This window comes from Trachinotus anak, unplaced genomic scaffold (genome assembly GCF_046630095.1).
Source record: "Trachinotus anak isolate AG129_WGS33_773 ecotype Australia unplaced genomic scaffold, CSIRO_AGI_Tana_v1 ptg000032l, whole genome shotgun sequence".
NCBI classification, from domain to species: Eukaryota; Metazoa; Chordata; class Actinopteri; order Carangiformes; family Carangidae; genus Trachinotus; species Trachinotus anak.
This window is the reverse complement of record NW_027273883.1, coordinates 4,017,753-4,040,148: the sequence shown is the minus strand read 5'-3', so window position 1 is coordinate 4,040,148 and position 22,396 is coordinate 4,017,753. Positions and strand designations below refer to the sequence as shown.

The window sequence follows — 22,396 nt, the reverse complement described above, 5'->3', positions numbered from 1 at the left end:
ACACTGATGCACCTCACATTTGAATTTAATCTCAATACTTTAGTAAATCTACATTCCCGTGTTGTCAGGTACTGAAAGTTCTGCTGCATTGTACCAGAAATAAATTCCTCCTGTCCCCGGTGGCACAGCAGCATTTTCTCAACTTCTTTTCATCTGAAAGAAAATAAAATAAAAACACCGTGTCCTCTAAGATGCTGTGCATCAGCATGAACACATCATCTGCTAATTCAGCCATCACTATTAGCAGAAACAAACAATTCTCTAATCATGATTAGACGAGGCAATATCACCAAATGATAGATGCGGCAGATAGGAGCCGCAGGATCAAAATTTCGGTTGTAGTGGGTGGATAATATATGCCGGGCTATTTTCTCCCCCATGCAAATGTGGTCGAACCATTTCTCCCAGAGGTGGGGCATGGCGTGTGTGCACAGAGCCACGGTGCTCCAATCTTTCAGCTTATTAATTTCATATTTACTCATTTATTTTTAAATGTGTTGAGTGATGGAAATGCAGCAGGCTGCAGCTCAGAGGTGCTTACACGGCAGATGGATTTAAAAGGAGAGTGAGTCAGTGTCAGAGACAGGGTTTCAATTCAAAGTTGAGGGATCTTTTTTTCGTTTATTATTCATGGAAAGTGAGAATTATCTACGGGAAGTTGAGTAAGCATACACAGCGTCTCACTGCGCTGCCTTCTCAGTACAAAAACTACTCTTGCCCTGTTTGGCTCTTAAATGCCATGCTCAAGGGCACACCACTTTTGAGACAATGGGAAAATGTTTCCAATGTAATGTCTTTTTCCAAGAGTCGTTGAAGGATTCAACTTGGCAGCTTTACAGTTGCAAAGCCTTTAGTTTGCCTGTATTTACCTGATACATCTGGGGCAGATCATAAAGTGTAAATGCAGCCAAGTATTAGAGTATTAGAGACAATCTAACAGCTCAAATGACAGGAGGTGGCTCTGGTCAAGATGTTGAAACAGTGTGAATGAACCGCTCTCTCTAATTCACAGAAATGAGTCTCCTCCTCAGGGCAACAATGTCAGTGAACAGCGTGTAGAAGTGGGCACTTTAAGAGTGATGGTTTGTCAATAATGTCGTTGGGTAAACACAGATTTGCATCTAGTGTGGGTAAACTAATTAACGCTTGGTCAGTTCATGTATCTTAGGCAGACTGGAAGTCAAGTGGGCTGTAACATAACGTTATCTAGCAAGGAGCTGCAATTAAATACATGTAAATGCTGTATTTCCACCATTTACCTGGTTGTTGCTACAAAATGTGAGACCTGTCTCGTGGTATTAGAAATGGCATTGCATTGTTTTGCCATCTGATAAGTTTTCAGACTCATTGATCTGTTCTCTGCACATCTGTATTTTTATCCTGACGCAACACGTCTGCACCAGCGCAGAGCAGTTTCAAGTCTGAACTCCTCTTAAATTTAGCTGAGAAGTTTTGAAGCTTTGTTGCCTTCTAGTTGCTCAAACCAGCTAAGGAGGAAGTCTGAAGGAGATTTAAGATGCATACTAGCCAGATGTTGAAAACATTTAAAAGGACGGCAAGTGATGATGGCATTAAAATAATATAGAAAATAATAAATTGAGAGACTGAAATGTTTTATCTATGCACTTAATTTTATGTCAGATGTCAGATCTCGCGGTCATAGAAATGATGTAAGGTGCTGTTGTTTTTATTGTTCATCTCATCCTGAATCATTTTTATCTCATCCACGGTCCATCTGTGTGAGTTATCAGTGTTTGTGCCAGCTGCTGGAGGGTTAACTTGTTTTAGAACAAACTATTTTCTTCCACTTCTTTTTCATTTTCTCACCCTCCTTCCTGTTGTCGTCCTTTCTCACACTTTTTCTCCTCCTTTTTCCTCCTTTCTATTCTGTCATTTCTATGGGCAAACAGCTTCAGTTGCAGGATCTAACTATTTGCAGGGCAGTAAAACACAAGCAGATGAAATCACATTTGTTAGTGTAAATATATGTCTATTAAATCATACCTGGATTTCATCCAGAAATGAGACACATGAAACCAGGGCCACTACTAATTCCAAGTGATGAGTCAGTTAAATATGTTTGGCCATGTGTTGAGGGTCAGCATCACAGAAAGAAATGGAATGGGTGTTTATTATTTATTCTGCTCCTCAGTTGAACTCTCTCATGCATGCATATTAAACCTGCATGTTTACATATTCACTCTGAACTGAATGTGGAGACAGACTCGTTCACACACTCTCTCCTCCTCATCTCCCTCCTGGAACAGACAACCTGTTCACACTGTGAAGCTGGTTCCCTTCAGTATTTCAGGACCATTTTGTGTTTTTGTTTTATATAATCAACTTTATTCTTCTGCATTTGTCATCCTGATTTTTGAAAAACCCTCTATGTTACCCCTCATTCAGACATTCTTATCCCATTTTCAGGGTTTTTGTATTTGGATAAGCAATTGGTTTATGTGTGAATGGACTCTCACTACAAGGTCCATTTAGCAGATAGAGTTCATCAAGTTGTCATGGAATTGTAAATATTCAAATTTACATTTTTTTCTGAGCACTTTAAGGACCTCTCATCCAGGCTAGCTTAAAAGCTGAGTTTTAAAGTTGACCATGGAAACATCTGCTGGTTAAGATCATGTGTTGTGGTAGAAAGCTCCGGAGCAGTCACCAAATGCACCTTGTGGTGGGACTGATTTCTCATCTGCTGCATCAACAGAGAATCCAGAGGACAAAAAAAGACATTATGGCATTTGTGGGAGCTGCATCACCACAGCAATCAGTCATTTGTCTGCATTTTTGGATCTTGTGTTATTAACTTTTAATTAAATCAAAGGAAAATCAAGTTTTTGACCTTGTGAACATGTCCATATGATGTTTTCTATATATTACAATTGGAGCACCTTGGAGCTGCAGGGCGTCATACGTTATATAACAAGGAACCAATCCCGTCAACTTGCGGGGATGGAGGCAGGGCAAAATAAACCTGAAACCTAGTTAGCACTAACAATGTGTCAGCCACTGCCAGTTACAAGCCATGTAACTGAAAAAGCATGTTAAACAAAACATTTGTCATAGCAGAGTATTTTTACATAGTTTAAAACACTAGTCACTTTAAATGTCACAAGCATTCGCCCGTAGCTGTCTGCAGATTTACAGTGCTCACCTGAACAGTACAGAGCTTTGATTTAAACAACTCCTGATATTCACACAACATGAAAGTTGTTCTGACCCATGACCTGTCATCCACCACAAACAGCGAGCAACTGATCAAGCATCTTTCCATTAGTGTGAAGGCACAGCTATCAGTCCCTCCTCATACATTCATACATACTTTTGCCTCCTTCTCTGTCTTTAATGTCAGTGTGTCTTTGATGGCACCACACTAACACGATTTTCCAGAAAACCAATTTGTTGGTTGTCAACCAGAAGCCCCCTTTTTTCTCATTATTTGTCACGTAGCGATTTGTTCCTGTAAGTTTAGGGCTCCTCTGTTGATATGTGTGAGAATTTTCTTCCAGGGTAAACAAAAAGACAAAGTGAAGTAATTGGCTGCCAGTTTGCCGTGTAAGGTTTACCAGATTGCCTGTCTGATCGACCACAGGCTCCTTCAAAGGCCTGAATATTTGCAGTACGAAACATCAACTCTGACACTCACATACAGCAGTTATACAGCAGCTAATTTGCTCTCATCTACACAAACAAAGCAATTCTCCTTGGATAACACGATTTCAGGGCAGAGTAAACATCTTTACAACAGCAAGAGATTCAAAAAAACTCAGCACTGGGCGACACTTTGCTCTGGGGGCAGCACGATAAATAAAATTTGGTCTGATAAATAAATGTAGAGCCTGTGTATTTAAAGGCCCCTGGATGAGATTATTAGCAGCTCACACAGCGATTAAAGCCAACTTAAGTCGCCAGCGGCTGTGTTCCCGCTGCCTAATTGAAACCATTCCTTATTTACTCATCTCAACTAAGGGGATGAGAGAGCAAGCGAAGACGGTTTCATTTTCCACTTAATATCCACCGCCTCGTGAACCTCGCGTGCACGCAACAGCATCCCTGTGGGGAAGAGGACAGGGTGTTCGTGTTGCACCAAAATGAAGAAAAAAAAACCAAAATCACAGATCACAGAAGGATTAATTCCAGTTCTAAAAAGCAGTCACCGGTAGAGGAAGGGGAGGGAGGAGGAAGGAGGGAAGGGGGTAGACGAGTACATTTTACCATCTTGCGATGGCGACCTATTTCTTTGTGTTAATTCCTCCACGCCTTTTAACTTCTAAAGCTCCTGCATTGTGGCGCAGTAGGACAGAGCGTGATTGAGAAATTTGAAGGAGTATTTTTAGCCAAAGCACTCACGTTCCCTGAGGGGACAGCACCCCCCCCCCCCCCCCCCCCCCCTTTCTCCTACTTCTTCTTTTGCTTCTTTAGTGGTTTCACAATGAACCTCTGGATTTGTGCCCGGAAGGAAGAGTCGGGATCCGAACTGAATCAGCTCTCTATCTACATCTCAGGAGCTGCCTCCTGATTGGAGCTAGCAGGCTTGTTCCAGAAATCCCTTTCTCCTCTGTTGCAGCCCAGATGATGTAGTGCATAGCATGCTGAAAGCACGCCACACCATTGTGTTGCAGCCTGCACAGACTGATTGAACAATGTCATGCATATGAGCTTCACTTTGTCTGCCAGAGGAAGAGCAAGGTCTAAAGGGTAGGGAGAGACAGCTTCTATGCAAAGGGATGAAAAAAGTCTAATAACACAATTACATTTCTATTCAGTTACAGAAAGGACACAAATCAGATTCAACTTAAAATAAAGGAAAAGTCCAGAAACTAAGAATAATAATAGTCTAATAGCATCAACAGTTGTTTAAAATGAAGTTCTTCTGTGTATTTAAGCATCACCTTGTCTCATTTGTGCAAAATTGTCAGTTCAAACAGTATCAATAAAGTAAATAGGGCTCTGAGGCAATATTTGTCTTCCGTATGTTTGTGAGTGTGTGAGTTGTGTGTTATTGTTGCGTGTTGTTTTTGAGATTTCTAAGTGAGCTTAGACTTGGAAAAGGCTGTAGACATCCAGCAATACACACACCTCCTTTCTTCTAACCTCTGTATTTTCATGAAGCAGCGTCATTGAGCCTCTAGATAAGTAAAAGATTTCCGATGAAGCTGGAACATTTTCAACTCACGTGGATGCTTTAGGGCCAATTTGCATCTGTTTGTGTCCACTTGCTTGTTTACATTGACTTTATATGTATGCAATAGCGTCTCTTCTAAAATGCTTTTGCACTCGGACTAAACCAGCTGAGGAAAATATTATATCTTGCACATATCAAAACGTTGCCTCCAGTAGCTTTTTAAGTGAAGTGCATATTCAAGACAACAACTTCCTGTTTGTTATGTCCACAGTTATAGCAAGTGCAAGTGCAATAAACTGCTTTGATGACTTCCTCTCTCTTGATTGTTTAAATGTATGAATAATGTATGAAATATAAAGATGCAATATAAAGTAGCAGATGCCACTTTGAATGTAAAGATGTCAGGATCAATCAACAACAGACAATAGAGCAGCAGGTAAAATATACACAATGTCGGCAGTAAATCAGTAATGTATCACTAACAACAGATCCACATGTTATTATCACAGCAACTTGTTATACAAAAAGCTTTGCATACGCAATACATTTCACAGACGTAATGCAGAACAGCTTTGTTAGCATGGAGACATTAACAAGACTTTACCTTCAGACAAGCAGCAACACTCGGTGTGTTTGACCGACCAGGATTTGTCTCCTGAGTCACTCAAAACTTTTACACAGCTTGAAGTGAGGTTTATGTTTATTTATACAGCGATAGTACCAGTGACAATAAGAGACTGGAATAAACCAGTTAGCTTAACCTTTGCAGATGTGCATACACTACACTGTATTCAGAGTCTTGAAAGTTACTTTTCTGGCCTTATTATAGAGAATACAGTTATTATATTAGCGTTCCCAGTGCTACCTCAGACCAGACACACACACACACACACACACACACACATGCACACACACAAAACAGTGGCATCCTCTTGCCAGTCAGCTCTGCCCTCACTCGCCCTCTGCCTGACCTCCCATTGAACTCCTATACTTTGACTTTTCCCATGGATCTGAACCTTTCGCTCTGTATAGTCTCATTGACTCTAATTAGCCATAGCCACATTTCCCACGTCTTGTGACAGCTCATACAGACAACCAGACCTCCTCTCCCACTCTCCCCTCCCTCCCTCCCTCCCTCCCTCCTTCCTCTGCTCTCCCCTCTCTCTCGTTCTGCATCCAGCTCTTTGTCTTGGCGCTCTCCCACGCACCCCAGCTGTTTGGCTCACAGTAAATGTCGCCGCGTACAGTGTGCTGCTGGGATCCCAGCCGTCATGCATCCGGGGCCAAGCGCTGGTCTCGATCGTAGTCTTTCTAACTTTCCCTCTCTTCCTCTCTGTTTTGGCGACTTTTTTTTTGTTTCTTCCTCCATCATTCATGTCCACCCTCCTCTCTTCTTCTCCCCGCTTTCAAACTCTCTATTTTCCAATCTAATTGCTCCCACTCCTGAACCTGAACCACTCTGCTCTCCTGCGCTCATTACCATACGTCCTGATTTGCTGATGTTGCCTGACAGAAGCTGTGTGTGGCTTGTTGTAGCACAGCTGGTTGCTCCCTGAATGAGGCCGTGACCAGCGGCTGTCTGCTGCAGGTTTCATCCCCTCAGGAGGAAGGCTGGGAAAAAATAATGTGGAGAAAAAAAGCTTTGCACATAAGTCCATCCCTAACTTTCCTTTTTTAAACAGCTGGCCACTCAGAGATTGCTGCTCATTAATGTCAGACCCTTGTCTGCTCTACTTGGACAGTTGAGTTGAGCTGAGAGGGAATCAAAGTAAGTGTCAGAATATAGAGAGCTGCTGTGATACAGAGCCTGAGCAATCAACTCTGATTGGATTTTGATCCACTCTTATTAACTCCCAGATTGAGGGGATGGAGCGAAAAGCGTGATTCTAATTGCCAAAACAAACTGGGAATGACTCTAAAATCAGTGTTGGTATCTGAATTGCAAATCTTCACATGGTGTTTTTTTTTCCCCTCAGCAATTTTCTTTGTCTAACAGTTTGGTGCCTCTTCATCTCTGTTGTGCTATATCATTAAAAATATGTGAAGTTAGCAAAATGGCTGTACCAGAACCTTCCAACAACAATCATCAATCAACCTCATACATGAATTAAACAGAGGAAATCAAGAAGAGGCTAACTGCTGTGAACAAGGACTGCAATTTGCATCAATTGTAACAGAAAACAGTGCTTGTATTAAGAGCCACAGTGGAAAATATTCCTCATGTGGTTTCCTTTTGTCACTTTAAAATCAGTTGTCACATTAGGCACATTACAGGTGCAATAAGGAAAAGGAGTCCAGATGCAGACACTGGCAGAAAAGGCAGAACTAAAGGGACTTTAGCAGAAGCCAACAAGGCAATGAGGGTCAGGCGTGCAGAGGTCTGGAGAAAGGTCATGAGGCGGAATTACTCAGCATTTCCAGTTCAGCTTTGTTGTTTTTTAACACCAATTTAGTGTATCTTTCCTGAGAAAAATGCTCTGTTATAAACAGAAGTTACAGCTTTGGAGACTCAGCAGTGATTTGTTTAGAATAAACAGAAGCATAAGTGCGTTATCAACATGAGCAGCTCACACCACCACGGCTGACAGACGAGGAAAACAGAAAACTCAAATTACAACACACAGAAATCCAAAGGAATCTGAATTTGATCTGTTTGATGAGAGAATGATACTGTAAACCTTCATCACAGCTGTCTCAGAGAGTTCAAGACAAAAACAACACATCGATGAGCACAGAGCAACAAACGTGTCAAAATGAAATCCAGAAATGAGAAAAAAAAATCTCAGATTACGCTTCCACACACCAACTGTTTTGTCTCACACATACTCCCTCCCTGTTTGGTGTCTCTCAGGTGGGACGTCCACGCTGCGTCTCTCATCGGTGCGGGAGCTGCCAGGTCAGCTGCAGGAGCTTTACCAGCAGGGCTTCGTTCTGGCAGCCGTTCACCCGTTCATCCACCCCTGCGGTCCGGAGTCCAACAGCCCGCAGCACCAGCTCTACCGAGCCATTCTGGTCCAACTCAACGACGGGTAAGAGCCTGAAGACGGTGATTTTTAAAGTGCGGAAATACTGAGCTGATAATTAAGACTCATCATTTTTTAATTTAACTGAAAAATACATGGTGCAGATTTGTTTTCACCCACATTTTAAACACCATTGCGCCCAAAACTTTCATGGATTTTATTAATTACATAAAACATCAGTAAATTCACTCATCTTTCAGAAAATTAAAGTAAAGAATCATTAATAAACATATGCATTGCTTACAACAAGTTAACACAAAGGTGTTTTGAGGACTAACCTTCAGTGAGGCAAAAGGCTGCCACATTTAAAGTAATGTCCATTATTAAAAGAAATGTATTTTCCTAAACAATGGCAGGGGGCCTGGCCCTGAGGCAGTCATCTTTCAGGAGCCTCAGATGTCTTAGCTACACCCCTGGGAAGAAGCTGTTTGTTAACACCAAATGGTGAAGCCATTATAGCCACTTAAGAAAACATGGCGAGATTACTAATGCACCTTAACTGGTGTCATTATGCAGAAAAAACACTTGGTGGGAATCAGCACTTGCCTTATCTTCATGTGTTGAATGGTACAAAAATGATAAACTGGCTGGTTGGTAAGTGACATTAGGGTTTATATATTAACTATACCTGTTTACAGCTATTGATTTATGTTTCAGATTTTTTTTTTATGCAGGATACATGCAGACAGAACAGTTTCCACCTAAAACAAATAAGCACCTAAATAAACAGCAGAGGTTTGTGTAACATTTCATATCAGTCGTTCAACCTTTCCATGTGACTTCAGAGCATCACGACATCTGCTTGTGGCTCAGCAAGCTGTCATGTGGGCAGCTGCATTGGATGTGAGTCAGCAATAGTCTCAGTCCTCCATCTCCAGCCCTTTCAACGCACCGGCCAAAACCGGCTGTATGGCCGAAAGTCACTGCCGCCCCCTACATCTGCCCTGCAGCCCTCCAGCCCTGTGCCCGTGCCTCCCTGTCCTGGGAACTGTGGGGGTGGGTGTGCACTTCAGTGAGGGCATGACGCCAGGGAGCGGCTCCAAGGGTGGTTGAAGGGCACGGAGGAGCGGTGATGGACAGTGGAGAGTGGAGGATGCTATTTGTCTGGTCAGAATCCTTCAAAAAAATCACTTTCTCTGGAAAAAAAAAAAAACTATTGTAGCTTTTGGGAAAATTCAGGATGTGTTTGATAGCCCCAGAGGTCATGCAACCTGATCCACTTATTCAGGACCACGTACTGTAAAGTCAGCTCAAGTAAAACCACAACAATCAAAAAGATTGAAGCTACGAGGAGAAGGTTGTTTTGTTTTTTTCCTGGTAGCAGTGACATGCAGACAGGCAGAATGGAGCAGCTGAAGCCCCAGTGGAGGCTCTGTCTGAGTCTGAAGCCCAGCGAGCATCCAGGCCTGTTTACCAAAACACTGCTCCCTGGCTGCAGGGCATGGATGTGTGAACATGAGTGTGTGTGTGTGTGTGTGTTTGTCTTTCCTGTTCCTGAAGAGACCCAGCACTTAAACTTTCACCTTGTCTTTTTCTGATCCTCACATACTAACATTGTTGTATGTAAACCTACTATGCATGTATAGTATGTAGCTTTATATGAGTGTGTGTGTGTGGCATTGTTCTGGATTCCCCCACACCTTAAAACCCATTTCTGAATGCTGACAAATCGTTGCTGTAATTTCTTCACAGCTGAGCATAAACACAGCACCGCTGCCACTAATCTACATTGACATTCAGTCATTTAGCTAACACTCTCACCCACAGCGACAGTACAATAACAAAAAACCAATACCCAATATTGCAAGCTACCAAGAGTAAGGAGTGTAATAATCAGAGCTGCTGTGCCCTGACAGTTGTGCTGCAACCAAAGAGGGATCATGTAAGAAAAAACGACACAAAAGACATAAAATAGAAACTAAAGAGAGACTTTCTGTGGAAGGGTTTTGTTGTTGTTGTTTTTCTTCTTCTTCTCAGAAAAAAAAAATGAAAGGAGGATCAGGGCTGCGATTCAGAAGGGAAACGGAAGATGACCAGAGGGAATTTAGATGAATTTAAGATGAAATAAAATAAGATTAAACTTTTTTGAGGCTCGTGGGAGAGTTGTGAGAGATAATGTAAGGTTTCAAAGTAAAAGAAGATAACTACAACACAAGCAAAGCAAGCAGTAAACAAAAACAAAACAAAAGATATGAGCAGTAAAAACTAAAAAAAAAGTCAAAAAGTCATTAATTAGAAGGGAAGCAATTAATTGGTTTGTGCAAATGTATGCTGATGATAATTTAAATTCTCACATGGAGTGCAGCAATTATGTCCTGAGGAGAAATTGTTTTCAGGTTGGTCCCAGCTGCCTAACATGCCTCTGTCTTTTCCCTCATCCCTGCTGGTGTTTTGTTGGAGATATCAGAGCCTGTTTTCTTCCCTTCAAATAAACCGTCCGCTGCTTTCCTTGTCTTACAGTGTGAGATAATTCATCACAGAAAACATGACAACTTAATTTGGGTTTGTCAAACTTTCTGTTTTATCATTATTGCTGTAATTTTGCCCGAGTTGAACGGTGCAAGGCGCTACGATATTCCCTGCTTGCTGTCAATCACCTGACAGTCGCAAGGGAAGCCTTGGGCAGGAAAAGAAGAATCTTATAAAAAACTTTACTAACATTACATCAAGTCCTCAAACCTAAATGACAAAAAAAGCATCAATCCTGAGTGTCTGTTTAAGATTATTTTGTGGTATTATAACGTCACACTTCTTCCGCCTTCACTTCTGAATGACAGGTCATTACTTGCACACCCACAAGGGTTTGTCAGGAAAACAAAACCTTAGGCTGTGAACAGTGTTTGAACCAAGTGCCAGTCTCCGGGGCTGAAAAATGCAGTGCCAAAAACTGCAGTTCCTTGAATGGCCACTTGAGGCTGGCTCCAACAGTGAGTCAATCCCCATAGACTCCCATGTTAAAATGTCCAACTTTACAGCAGAAATAAACATGTTTACAGCCTGGTACAAAAAACGGTTTTGGTCTCTGTAGCCAATTTCCCCCTTGAATAGAATTTTTTATATAACTCACCCGTTGAAATTTTATTAGAGTTTAAAGTTATGCATAATTGAGGGCATGGCTGCTTGGCTGATTTTTTGGATTAGCCAGGAGTCAACCACCGCCAAGAAAGCAACAGTAGAGCAGCCCACTCTGAGCTTTAAAACCACTCTTCAGGAACCTTTATTCCATCTTTATTTACAGTCTATGGTTTGAACTGTAGACATGAGCTACCTTTGAAGGGCAACTTTTCCACGAAATGACCAAGATCAAAATCAAATGCTAATCAGAGTAGGTTTTGATCAGCTGTCTTCATTTTAAGTGTGTTCAAGAGGGAAGATGGAGCATATGACAACAATAAATAATTATTCAAGCATCAATAAACCCAATACATCACAGCATTTCACTGATGTGCTCCACTTAAGATGGCGTGGAATTTGTCTTTCAACGAATGAATATGCCTATTCTGATCCAGGTGGACGTGGCGGTGTTTTTATCAGCTGCTGTAGTGACAGAAATGGAGAGTGAAATGCAACAGTGGCCATCATCTAGACTTCTTTGCATGCTTTCTTCTTTATTTTTTAGACTTCCTGGTGGAGAATAGTGACATTAGACATTAGTGACAGATGCAACAGGGTTTTTAGCTTGATGACCGAATGTTTCTGACTGAAACATTAACTTATTCTCCTTACAGTTTTACATATATGCAGGCTTGTACCTTCTGACTTCTAAGCCACCTCACTTTCCACTGTCTATGCAGAAAATTAACATGACTTTTGTAACTCTGGTTGCCTGAAATAACTTCCTGACTTTGCAGCTTTATTGTAAATGTGCATAAAAACAGGTGACTGCAACGCACCTATTGTGGGGTGAAAACAAAGCAGCCAGCCACATTTTAGAAGGTCATATAGTTGAAATGCAGGGCACCTTATCTGCTCTCCCCTCCTGCAGATTGTGTCCATTAGTAATCACCTCCCATGCTGTTGTGTAGAACACCTCAGATTCACTTTAAGCACGCAGAGATGTCGTGCAAACAATACAAACACTTCTCAGCTTTCCACTGGTGCAAAACCAGACAACAGAAACATTGAATCCGTATTAAAAGGCTACAGCTGAACAGACTGCAGCTCTGTTTTTTTTTTTTTCCTTAAAGATGTACTTGCCTTGCGCCAGAGAAAAAGACACCATGAGGAGGGAGAGAGACAGAAAAGAAAATCACAGCTGAAATGAGAGAGCTGGGAAAACAGAAGGAGACTGAATGGGGGTTCAAAAAAAGGAGAGAGGAAGATATTGAGTGAAAAGGGCAGAGGAGTCTACCATCCTTTGATGGTCCTGGCCGAAAGCAGGGTCCAGGCTTTATCTCAAGCGTCTGTCACCGTGGAGACAGCTGCTCACATCAGCACCAGCCCAGGGGAATCCAAATCTCCCCCAGGGAAAAATGAGGGAAGAGAAATAAGACAAACCAAAAAGCAGAGCATATCCTCTCCTCCTCCCTTTTGCTGTCAGACCCAGGATTCAAAAGGAAAAGACGATGAGGAGGGGGTTTGGGGGGGAGGGGGTTACAGTGAATGGGATTGAAAGCATGACAGCGAGCAGCCATTCATCCTTCCCTCCAAAACGAACTGCTTTTCGCAACTGTACAGAAAACAAAACCGAAGTCAAGAAAGAGGAGCTGACTGGTGCACAGCAGCTGTGAAGATGTCTATATTTAACCCGCACAGTATGCCTGTGGACACTATCCCTGTCACGTCTCTATAGTAGTAGTTAAAGGCTCAGCCAACAAGGCACTTCACATGGAGGGGGTGACGCTGCGGGAGTCAGGAGCTACACAGAGGTTGTGTACATACAACGCCGTGTCATCCGCAAATGTTAAGACACTGTCACCTGACTGACACTTCTAGTTAAGGGGGTTATAACTTTAGAAACCTTAGATGGCAATTTGTCAGTGGCGGCCGCCTCCCTGTTACAACCTGCTGCCGGGAAAGAAGAACTGCAATGCAGACAGAATGGATTGGACCATTTGAAAATTTAAAATGTCAACTGTCAAATTTCTCAGTGTTCAATTTGGTTGCGATGGAATAGGGTTACAGTTCAGCAGGCAATGTCTGATGGGATATATTCATCATTATTGGGTAATTGCAAGGAGCTCCCGTGTGCTCAGGCAGAGAAAGAGAGGGATTGAAAGAGAGAGATGGGTTGAGAGGGAGGAGAAGGGTGGAGAGCGTGAGAGAGAGAGGGGGAGATGGTGAAAGAGGAAAATAAAAAAAGTACGAACTAAAAACCATTAGAGGGGATTCGCTCTGGTGAAATTATTCAAAAATGTGTGAAAATGTGACAATAAAAGAGGTGTACTATATGATTAAAGCTCCACGGTGACAGAGTGCTAAACACGGGTTCGGATGCTCCCTGACTGTGTCGTCATAGCAATAGATGAGAAGTGCGAGATGGAGGTGGGTGAGAGGTCTGACGTGACTTTGTTTGTGATGCAGAAGGAACAGGAGTGAATTAACATTTTCGCTGGTATCCACTGTGGTAGTTACAGTCAGCCCTGAATTTCTTCCTGTAGAGAATAAGAGAAAAGCTTTTATCACATACAATAAGTGCCATTCACCTCCGCTCAAGCAAATTCCTGAAACAAGTGACATGAAGTAATGATTTAAAACATTTTACTGAATGGAGGCTTTGTTACTGTCAGAAAATGACTACTTCAAACAATGTATAACCTGATCTGGCTTCTTGTTTCAGGTCGGCCTCATCTTTCCTTTGAATAATGGTGCTGCAGCACCAAGATTTTAGCAACAGAAACAGAAAAATGAGGAGTGGGTTGTTCGCAGAGTTGTTTTGTCCAAGTAAAAACTAAAATCTTTGTAAGCAAGTGTCAAGTCAATCGACAGTCAGATCTCTGAATACGGACGAAAATTACATGACATTGGAAAAATTTCAAGGCTGAGTTAATTGTGCTTTAGCCATTAGCACATAGATGCTAATGTTGGACAGTCAGTCTGACAGAAATATCCCAACAACTATACAATGGCTTGCAAGGAAATTTTGAACAGACATTCATGATCTCCAGGATTCAGTTTACCGACTTTGGTGACCCCATAACTTTTTTGTTGTTGAATAGATTGCTGTAAAAGTTGCTGCAAATATTCAAGGTCCCCAACAGAGATTTTGGTGATGCCCAGACTTTTCCTCCGTTGCCACCAGCAGACTGTTTTCACTTATTCAGTGAAATTATTTAACTTTGTCTGCAGAGACGTTCATGATTCCCAGGAGATTAATCCTAATGAATTTAGTGATCCATAGACTTTTCATCCTCTACCATCATCAGGTCAACATTTCATTATGTCCAGTGCTTTGACAGTGCATTGACATTCCCATCAGCCTATCAGCAAAGAGCCTTTTGGCAAATGTTAGCATGCTAAAATGCTAAACCAAAATGGCCAACTTGCTAATCATTATACCAGCTAAACATCAGCATGTGAGGACTGATTTGAGTCAAGTTTGGGTTCAACGATTTGCCCAAAGACACTTCAGCACATGGACTGGAGGAGCTGGGGATCAAACCTGGTCTACCGTCTGAGCCCCAGCTGCAACTTAGCATGCTAACGTTAATCTTAGTGTATTTTTCTTGGGTTTTAACACACAAACGTTTGCGAATGTTTTGTTTGAAACTCTGAAGTAAGACAAGCTCTTATTTTTGTGACCTAGGTCTAACTATGCAGACAAATAAAAGAGGGTCACCTATAGAAACTAAATTAACAGAAACACCAAAAAACTGAGTGTTTATTGCATCAAACCACTTTATAATAAAGAAAAGAAGGTGAACACTGTGTAAATTTCTTCCGCAAATTAAATTGAGATGGGGCAAGTATAAATTTAACAAAGACATTTTCTCCAGTTTGGTGTAAAACACAACACAAAGACAATATATCATCACAATCTCTCTTTCATACCTCACTGAACACAATGCAATTGGAAACACAATTACAAATGATGTGTCCACCACGCTGCTAAAACAAATCCCAGAGGAAGCCATTAACAGGTAATACGCAATTAGTTACCATGTGAACGTTCAGCTCCAGGGGGAGAGATTACCCCAACACAAGATGTTCTACGGCGAAACAAAGCATGTGACCCATCTGTGGGCAGACAAGAGAGGAGGGAGTTTAGCAGGTGTACTCACCCAGGAGGGAACTCCAGGTAGGTGGGCGGGCAGGCAGGCAGGCATTTGACACCCGTCTAACCACACGAGGCCTCGGAGCTTGACAGCCAGTGCTGCACTGCATGAAATGTCACCATTTCACACAGAGAAGATGGACTGCAGGTGCTGCAGCTGCTATTTTTAACCGGAGGCCTCCATCCAGGACTGAAGGAAATGTTTGAATTGTTGTTCCCAACCAGCTCTCTCCTCCCTTGGCACTCCCTCTCTGACGCTCCCACTGCAGAAGTCTCCTTCCAATCTAAAGAGAGTTATTCAGCATTTGAAAAGCAGAGACACCTTCTCTATGAAAAATATTTGATAGCACAAAATGAAATCAAATTACATGCTTAAATGCCAGTTCTTGATTTAAAAGAATCTCTCAGAAGGATTGAATCATTTTTATTATATTGGTAGGTTCTGAATGTTGAACTGGAGTTTTAATTTCTATCATTATATTTAGAAAAAAGGCTGCTTATTTTATTATCCTCTGAAGTTGCTTCTTAATTTGCAGCACACAGGATTACCTGCAGACCTCCCAGTACAGTAGCCTATTACCAAAACATGTTGCATAAGGCAGTGCAAGTATAATCATTTATAATGCAAGAAAGGAAATGACGCTCAGAAAAACGAGCGCCGGGTCTGAGCTTGTAATGAATGTTTCACAGAGCGTGTGAAGTTTGCACTTAACGAGTCAGTCAGCCCAGTTTCTGCTCTGCTGTGTGCTGCGGCAGTGATATACGCAAAGCGACGGGTGTCAGTGACAGTAGAGTAGAAGTATGGTGACTGTGGTATTTTTTTTTTTTTCAATGAATGGAATGACATGAGTCAGGGCCGTTATTTGTGATGTAGAGACTGACTGAAAGACTGAAAGTCCTGGCTTTAAAGTAAATCATGCAACGACTTCTTTTCCGACTGTGTGATTCTGATTCATGTGGGGGAAAAAATGTTTTCACTCCAGCAAGCCTCTGAAGAGTCAGGTTAGTTACATTCATTCAGACAGTTAAACGATGTAAAAGAAAAATATAGGCACATTTTTGACTGAGAAGAAAGGAAAAGCAGGTGAAGAAGCTTAAAGAAGAAACTTAAAGAAGCTTACTTCGCTTGCAGCGTCTCTGTGATTATACAGTAGAGGTGTCTTTTGTGCCTATAAACTGGAGCAGTTTGGGGAAACTTTAAAGGTTCACTCAAGAGTTTGGAGACTAGACTTTCTTAGTGAAAGCCTGTGTGACAAACGAGGGGCTTAAAGTTTGAAAAATGGCTGTTTACCAGGCAGTAAGAGCCTAATGAGAGAGGCTCTTGAGTTGCATCATGAGAAGTTCAGGGTCCGGTGTTTTTGTAGTTTGACCCATTCTAGGGACTAAGGTCAGGGTGTGTCAGTGCCTGTGGAATTGATTTTAATTTCATTTTTTAATCTGTCTGTTGCAAGCTGCCTAACTTTACAGACATACAAACCTAACTAGCTGGAGTGTCACTTCAATTTGCATTTTTCATGTAAACAACAAGTCCTGTAAAGGTAAAAGGAAACATGTATATAGTTGTTTTCACTGCGTTTTTTTTCCAATGCAATAATGTAAAATTTGTAAAATAGGGAAATACATTTATTCACTTTCTTGCCGAGAGTTAGATAAAAAGATTGACTTTCATATCTGTATTGTAAATATGATCATAGGAGCATACAGCTGGTTAGCATATCTTAGCATAAAGACTGGAAAAAGGGGGGGAGAGAACCAAGGTCTTTTCACGGGTTAAAAAAAAGAAATCCAAGTACCAGCACCTCTAAAGCCCACTAATTAACACTCTGTATGTTCTTTCGTTAATCTGTACAAAAAGCAAAATGTAAAAAGGAAAATCTGTGCTTTTTTTGTAGTTATGCCGTGAACCATTTCTTGGCTGGGTGCATATTTCCCAAAAACTCATTTAAGCTGTTGTTATTTTGTTCCCAATTTTTCAACATAAATTGCTCAATCTGCATCCAGTGACAGAAAAATCACTGTGATAATGCATTAGGAGCATATACAAACAGAGACACTCACGCAGAGAGGCAGGGACATGAATGTTCGCTCAGTGAGTCTTTGCATGAACTGGGAAACTACAAGAACAGCCTTTAATACACACACCAGCATGCATGCATGCATCTTTTACCCTCTCTCACATCAGGGGTCCGTGTCAAGTCAGAGCTCACACACACACACACACACACACACACACACACACACACACACACACACACAGCCATGCACACAAACACACACGTGCCTACTGTAGATTGCAGACTGCGGAAAAGGGCGTGTGGGGCTTCTTCGCCTTGTCAACAGGATGAGAAGCAGGGAGATGGAAGCTGGGGCATTAGTCTCCTCAGGGCTGGCTCTGGGATTTCCTCCAGAGGACAGAATAGGAAAATACAACACCATATAAATAGATTTTCCCCGCTCAAAATACCAAAGGCCTCAAAGGGGCGGACCGGGGGGGGGCTTGTGCAAGACAAGATTTGCATTGAATTCCGTGCTTTCCGTGCTCCCCATGTGTTTGCTTTCATCCATGTGGATCTTTATCAAACTTAAGTGTTTTATTGTATTTTTCTCCTGCCTCCCACAGGGCAACAATAACATTAACAAAGCTTCTAGATGGAGCTTAATGTGTTGATGGGGGGGTTATTTTTGCATTATAGATTTGATCCCTGGGCCTGTGAATGGTGCCCTGTTTTTGGATGTTTTTATGGTTATAATTTTATAATTTTAGGCTATTTGTGAATGTGTGTTTGCTTGTGTGTGAATGCATGGGTACCCTCGGGTATCCTGACTGTTTGAAAGGCTGAAACTCATTGTCCTCTCTCCCCCACTGTGCCTACAGGGTGGAGAGGAGCCAGCCGGTCTGCCCACCATACAAACTGCAGCTGGAAGAGTGTCTGTCTGCCGAGCAGGTGCCCACCCCAGAGCTCATCCAGGGCTACGTCAAGAAGGTAGGGCTGCTTTACAAATGCCAACCTGAAGGTTTTGTCAGTTGTGCCCAGCTGGAAGGAGAGGATGCAGGGAGGAAGGAAGGGGGAAGGGATGAATGAGAGAGAAACAAGTAAAGTAAATATGACTAGATGTATATTCTAACGTCAAATACTGAGTGAGAACATCCAAAGGGGACATAGAGGAGCATTTCCTCAGTCAAAAATATATAAACTCAGTTTGCTTCCAAACTGAAATCACTTTGTTCAGCACGTCACCCTGTCTGAAGGTTCAGAGAGCACAAGGTTTGCATGTTTTTAGTGAGTCAGCGACGTGGCTCAACCTGCTAGTGCACTGCTGTCACGCTGAAGATTTTTAATAGCAGCTTGTCACAGGATGCTTGGAGCACAGTTGTCAGTGAAGTACACCATGTTGGAGGAGTGACAATAAAAGGATTTTTTAAACATAATTGCCACTTTAAAACATAATAAAGAAAGTATAGGGGTGGTGACAGAGTGTGTGTATTTCAGCAGATGTCAGGTATAAATTAGTGGTAACTTCACAACTTTGATTTTGTTATGAGCCATGTTGACACACTGTCACTGCAGCATGCTCTTATCAATTTCCCTTTGAGATTTCAAGCTCTGAATCGCTCGAGCTGAAGTAACATCTCAATTTAGTTAAAAACGCAAAGGTCCTGTAAACAATCGGCACTGCCACTAGATGTCGCATTAGATCACCAGCATCTCAGACCTGAACAAATGCTTCGACGGCCACGCCTCCAGCCTCTTCTTCGTTCTCAGTTAGTAAGGTGTAATGAAGCCCAGTCGAAGCAGAAATGAAACACACAAAAAGAAGCACAACTGAATGTGGATATCAGCGCTAAAAAAAAGAAAAAAAACAATCCAGCCACAACCATTAGCCCACGCTAATATATTCCTGTGATGTGCTCCATGGTAATGCTGACAGTAAGCCAGCTAGCAATAGCAACATTTGCCAAACACATTCATATTATGGGTAGCAGCAAGTTAGCTAACATCATTAAGCCTGCAATAGTCGGTCATTAATGGAAACAGAACATGTAACGTTATGTAACCCTCAAGTTACTTACACACTGAAAGCCAGTTCTGAGTGAAGCTGGATCTCTTTATTGGCTCATCGTGTTCTCCATCTCCTTAAAGCCAGAGCAGCATTGGCTCCTTGGTTGGACTGGTAAAGAAATTCAGCCCTGGACTTTTGTGTTGGGACTGGTTGCACAAATGACACTGGCAGAGTCAGTAAAAACACTAATGGAGCTGGAAAAAACTTTCTGGATGTTTTGAAGGTCCAACAGCAAACCAGGACTTGAGCTGGTAATCCCCACAGCCAGTCCGACTGTTCTCTGGTCTTATCTCTTTCTTTCTGTGAGGCACTTTTAGACGAAAAAGTGGTTTCTTCAGTGGAGAAAATTCTGGCAGATCAGTTTCACCTGAACACTGCATGTTAATAAATGTAGCGAGGGCCAACGGTTTATTAAGGAGGGAATCACATGAATGTGCTGCCATCTCGTGATGCCAAAACAAAGAACAGAGAAGCTCAGATTACAATACACTTTGTTCTCTGCTCAGGACACCATTACTCCACCATAATCTTTATACAGAAATGAGTTGTTTGCTGCTATATTAATGTTTAAAATCTCATTTACAGAGCCTTAAAAAAAATCAGTTTTCCCGCATTTCAACCCCAAACTTGTCAGATTTGTGTCAAACTAGCAGCAGTTTATGATTAATCACATTAATCAAACTCAGACAGGGCAGCAGGAGGTAGAGGAAGGATCAGTAGTGGAAGAAGTGTTCAGGTCGTCATGGGTCTTCACCAGATCTGTGGAAAAATATTTTTTTGGAAAAGAGAGACACTCAGACCCGACCGAAATAAATAGACCCAATTCCAAAATTTCCAAAATGTGGTCAACTCGGCAGACCCAAATAGAGCGATATCACCAGCAGCATGATGCACCAATAATGAGCAGAAATAGATGTATTTTCTACCTGCACTTCACAGTTCACACTCCATCTCACCTCTAAAGAACACATTTTTCCCCTGCCATAATTTTAACACACTTTGAGGTAATAGCAGGTCCACTTGGGTCCATTTGAGTATTATACATATTAACACAGAGATACCAGACCCGCAGCAATACAACAGGACCCCACCTGACCTGATTACACTAAATGTAATTTGGACAGGACCTTACTCGGGGCCTGGGTCAGGTCTCGGATATTAGTTACCGAGTGGACCTGTGAAGATCCTTAATTAAAGTGAGAGTAGTAATGTAGCAGTGTTAAAATATTCTATTATGAGAAAACGTGTGGACGTATTAGCAGCTAAATGTATTAGTAAAATGCTCATCACACAGAATGGCCTATTTCAGACTGTTAAATTAATGATGCATTAATGTTGAACAGCATTTTAATGTCGTAGCTGATCCAGATCTATACCATGCATCATTTTTCACAAGATTATTCTAGATTACACTAGATGTGTAAAGTTACACAAAAGGAAACTACGAAATTGCACACTTTGAGCAATGGCAAACTGCTAATTTTTCCACCTCTGAGTTGGACCAGGTAGATCATTCATATAACTGTATATTCAGTTGTTTTATTCAGTCCCATAATCTCCTTCAAATCCATAATAGCTCTCAAAATCTGTTTCACAGGCAACGTAGTATGAAAGGGTGTACTTCTGGGTTCATATTTTAAAATACAGTATATTGTTCATTTGCAGTGCTTCCAAGTGCCTGTATGTATGTATGTAATATACTAAAAGCTGTATTCCCCAAATGGTTCAAGGCTAATGTTAATTAGCAAACCAAATAACGCAGCATTTCTGTACTTTCCATTGAGGAGATGAAAGCAGCTAACAGGAGCCACAGATGTGAAATCATATTCCCTGATCTGATAATGAATTGGCTCTGTAACGTATGTCACTGTTATGAATGCACTGCTGCAGAAAGCCTGTTTGAAATGGTACTTCAGATAAAATATATAAACATACCTTGCTCTCTTGTCTCTGGTTGTGCTGCATCATCATGATTCAAACCCTCCTGCCTAATCTGTATATTGCCGACCGCCTTTGAAGCCATGCTCCTGAACCTTTCTGTACATTTTGCCCTTCGATTAGTCATGCAACCGCAGTCCTGTAGGACCTCATTACTGTTGGTTATCATTTTAATCTACTGAGCTGCTACAGGCCTGCTGGAGGAGGAGGAGGAGGAGGAGGCCTTGCTGGAAATCTATTAAAAAGAAAGTGGACATGGATGAGTGGTGGAGGAGTGAGCGGAGAAGTCCATTCCCTTCAGCCTCTCTCTCGGTTTCAGTTTTTCTCTCCCTTCATCTCTTTTTTTCTCATTTTCTTTTCTTTATCTTTCCCACTGTCTCGATCTCTGTCGTTATCCCTCTGCCTCTCTTTCTGTCATCTCTTCCCTCCTTCTCTCTGCCTTGCTTAATCTCTCACTCCGGGGTTTTCATCTTGACCTTCAGACACCTTCTCCTGGTGCCACTTTAATAACTTACGGAGGGAAATAGGAAATGTAGTCTCAAGTCAAAATTGCAAAATTGAAATGGCTTTTTCACTCCGGGCTGTTGATATTCTGGTGGTAGAATGAGGGAAGCAGCTTCCAGAATATTTTCAAGTTTGTGCTCTGCATCATTTCAGTTAATGAAGAGAAATTATGTGATGAAAAGTTTCTCTTTTGACCTCGAAACCTCATTTTCTTGACCCGAGGTGGTTCCGTCTGAGCCAGAGCAACCCGTGTGTTCATTTAGATTGAGGAGTTCAGAAGAGTGCTAACTCTTGATTTATAGGACATTCCGCTTGAAGGGCTGCAACTAAGAATTATTCTCTATTGTTAAGCAAACTCCTTAACATCCAGGTTTCCCTTTAGATTTCCTTTAGCTTTAAGGTTATTAAAACTTGTCTCATTCCACACAGTCTGACAGTATATGTGATATCTATATCGTCTTGTTCCACTTTTAAATTGAAGATATATGATGTCTGTACTGAGGGAATTACTCAAACCTAAGA

At 41.7% G+C, this 22,396-nt stretch overlaps 1 protein-coding gene across 2 annotated transcripts in view; it reads left to right on the top strand.

Annotated features, from left to right (window-relative positions):
• LOC139613176 (raftlin) overlaps positions 1-22,396 on the top strand; it is a 101,178-nt gene that overhangs the window by 33,897 nt on the left and 44,885 nt on the right. For both annotated transcript variants that reach the window (XM_071469588.1, XM_071469587.1), the window contains exons 3-4: positions 7,986-8,163; positions 18,246-18,354. In XM_071469588.1, coding sequence (XP_071325689.1) covers positions 7,986-8,163; positions 18,246-18,354 — 287 coding nt within the window. The remainder of the gene's footprint in view (positions 1-7,985; positions 8,164-18,245; positions 18,355-22,396) is intronic.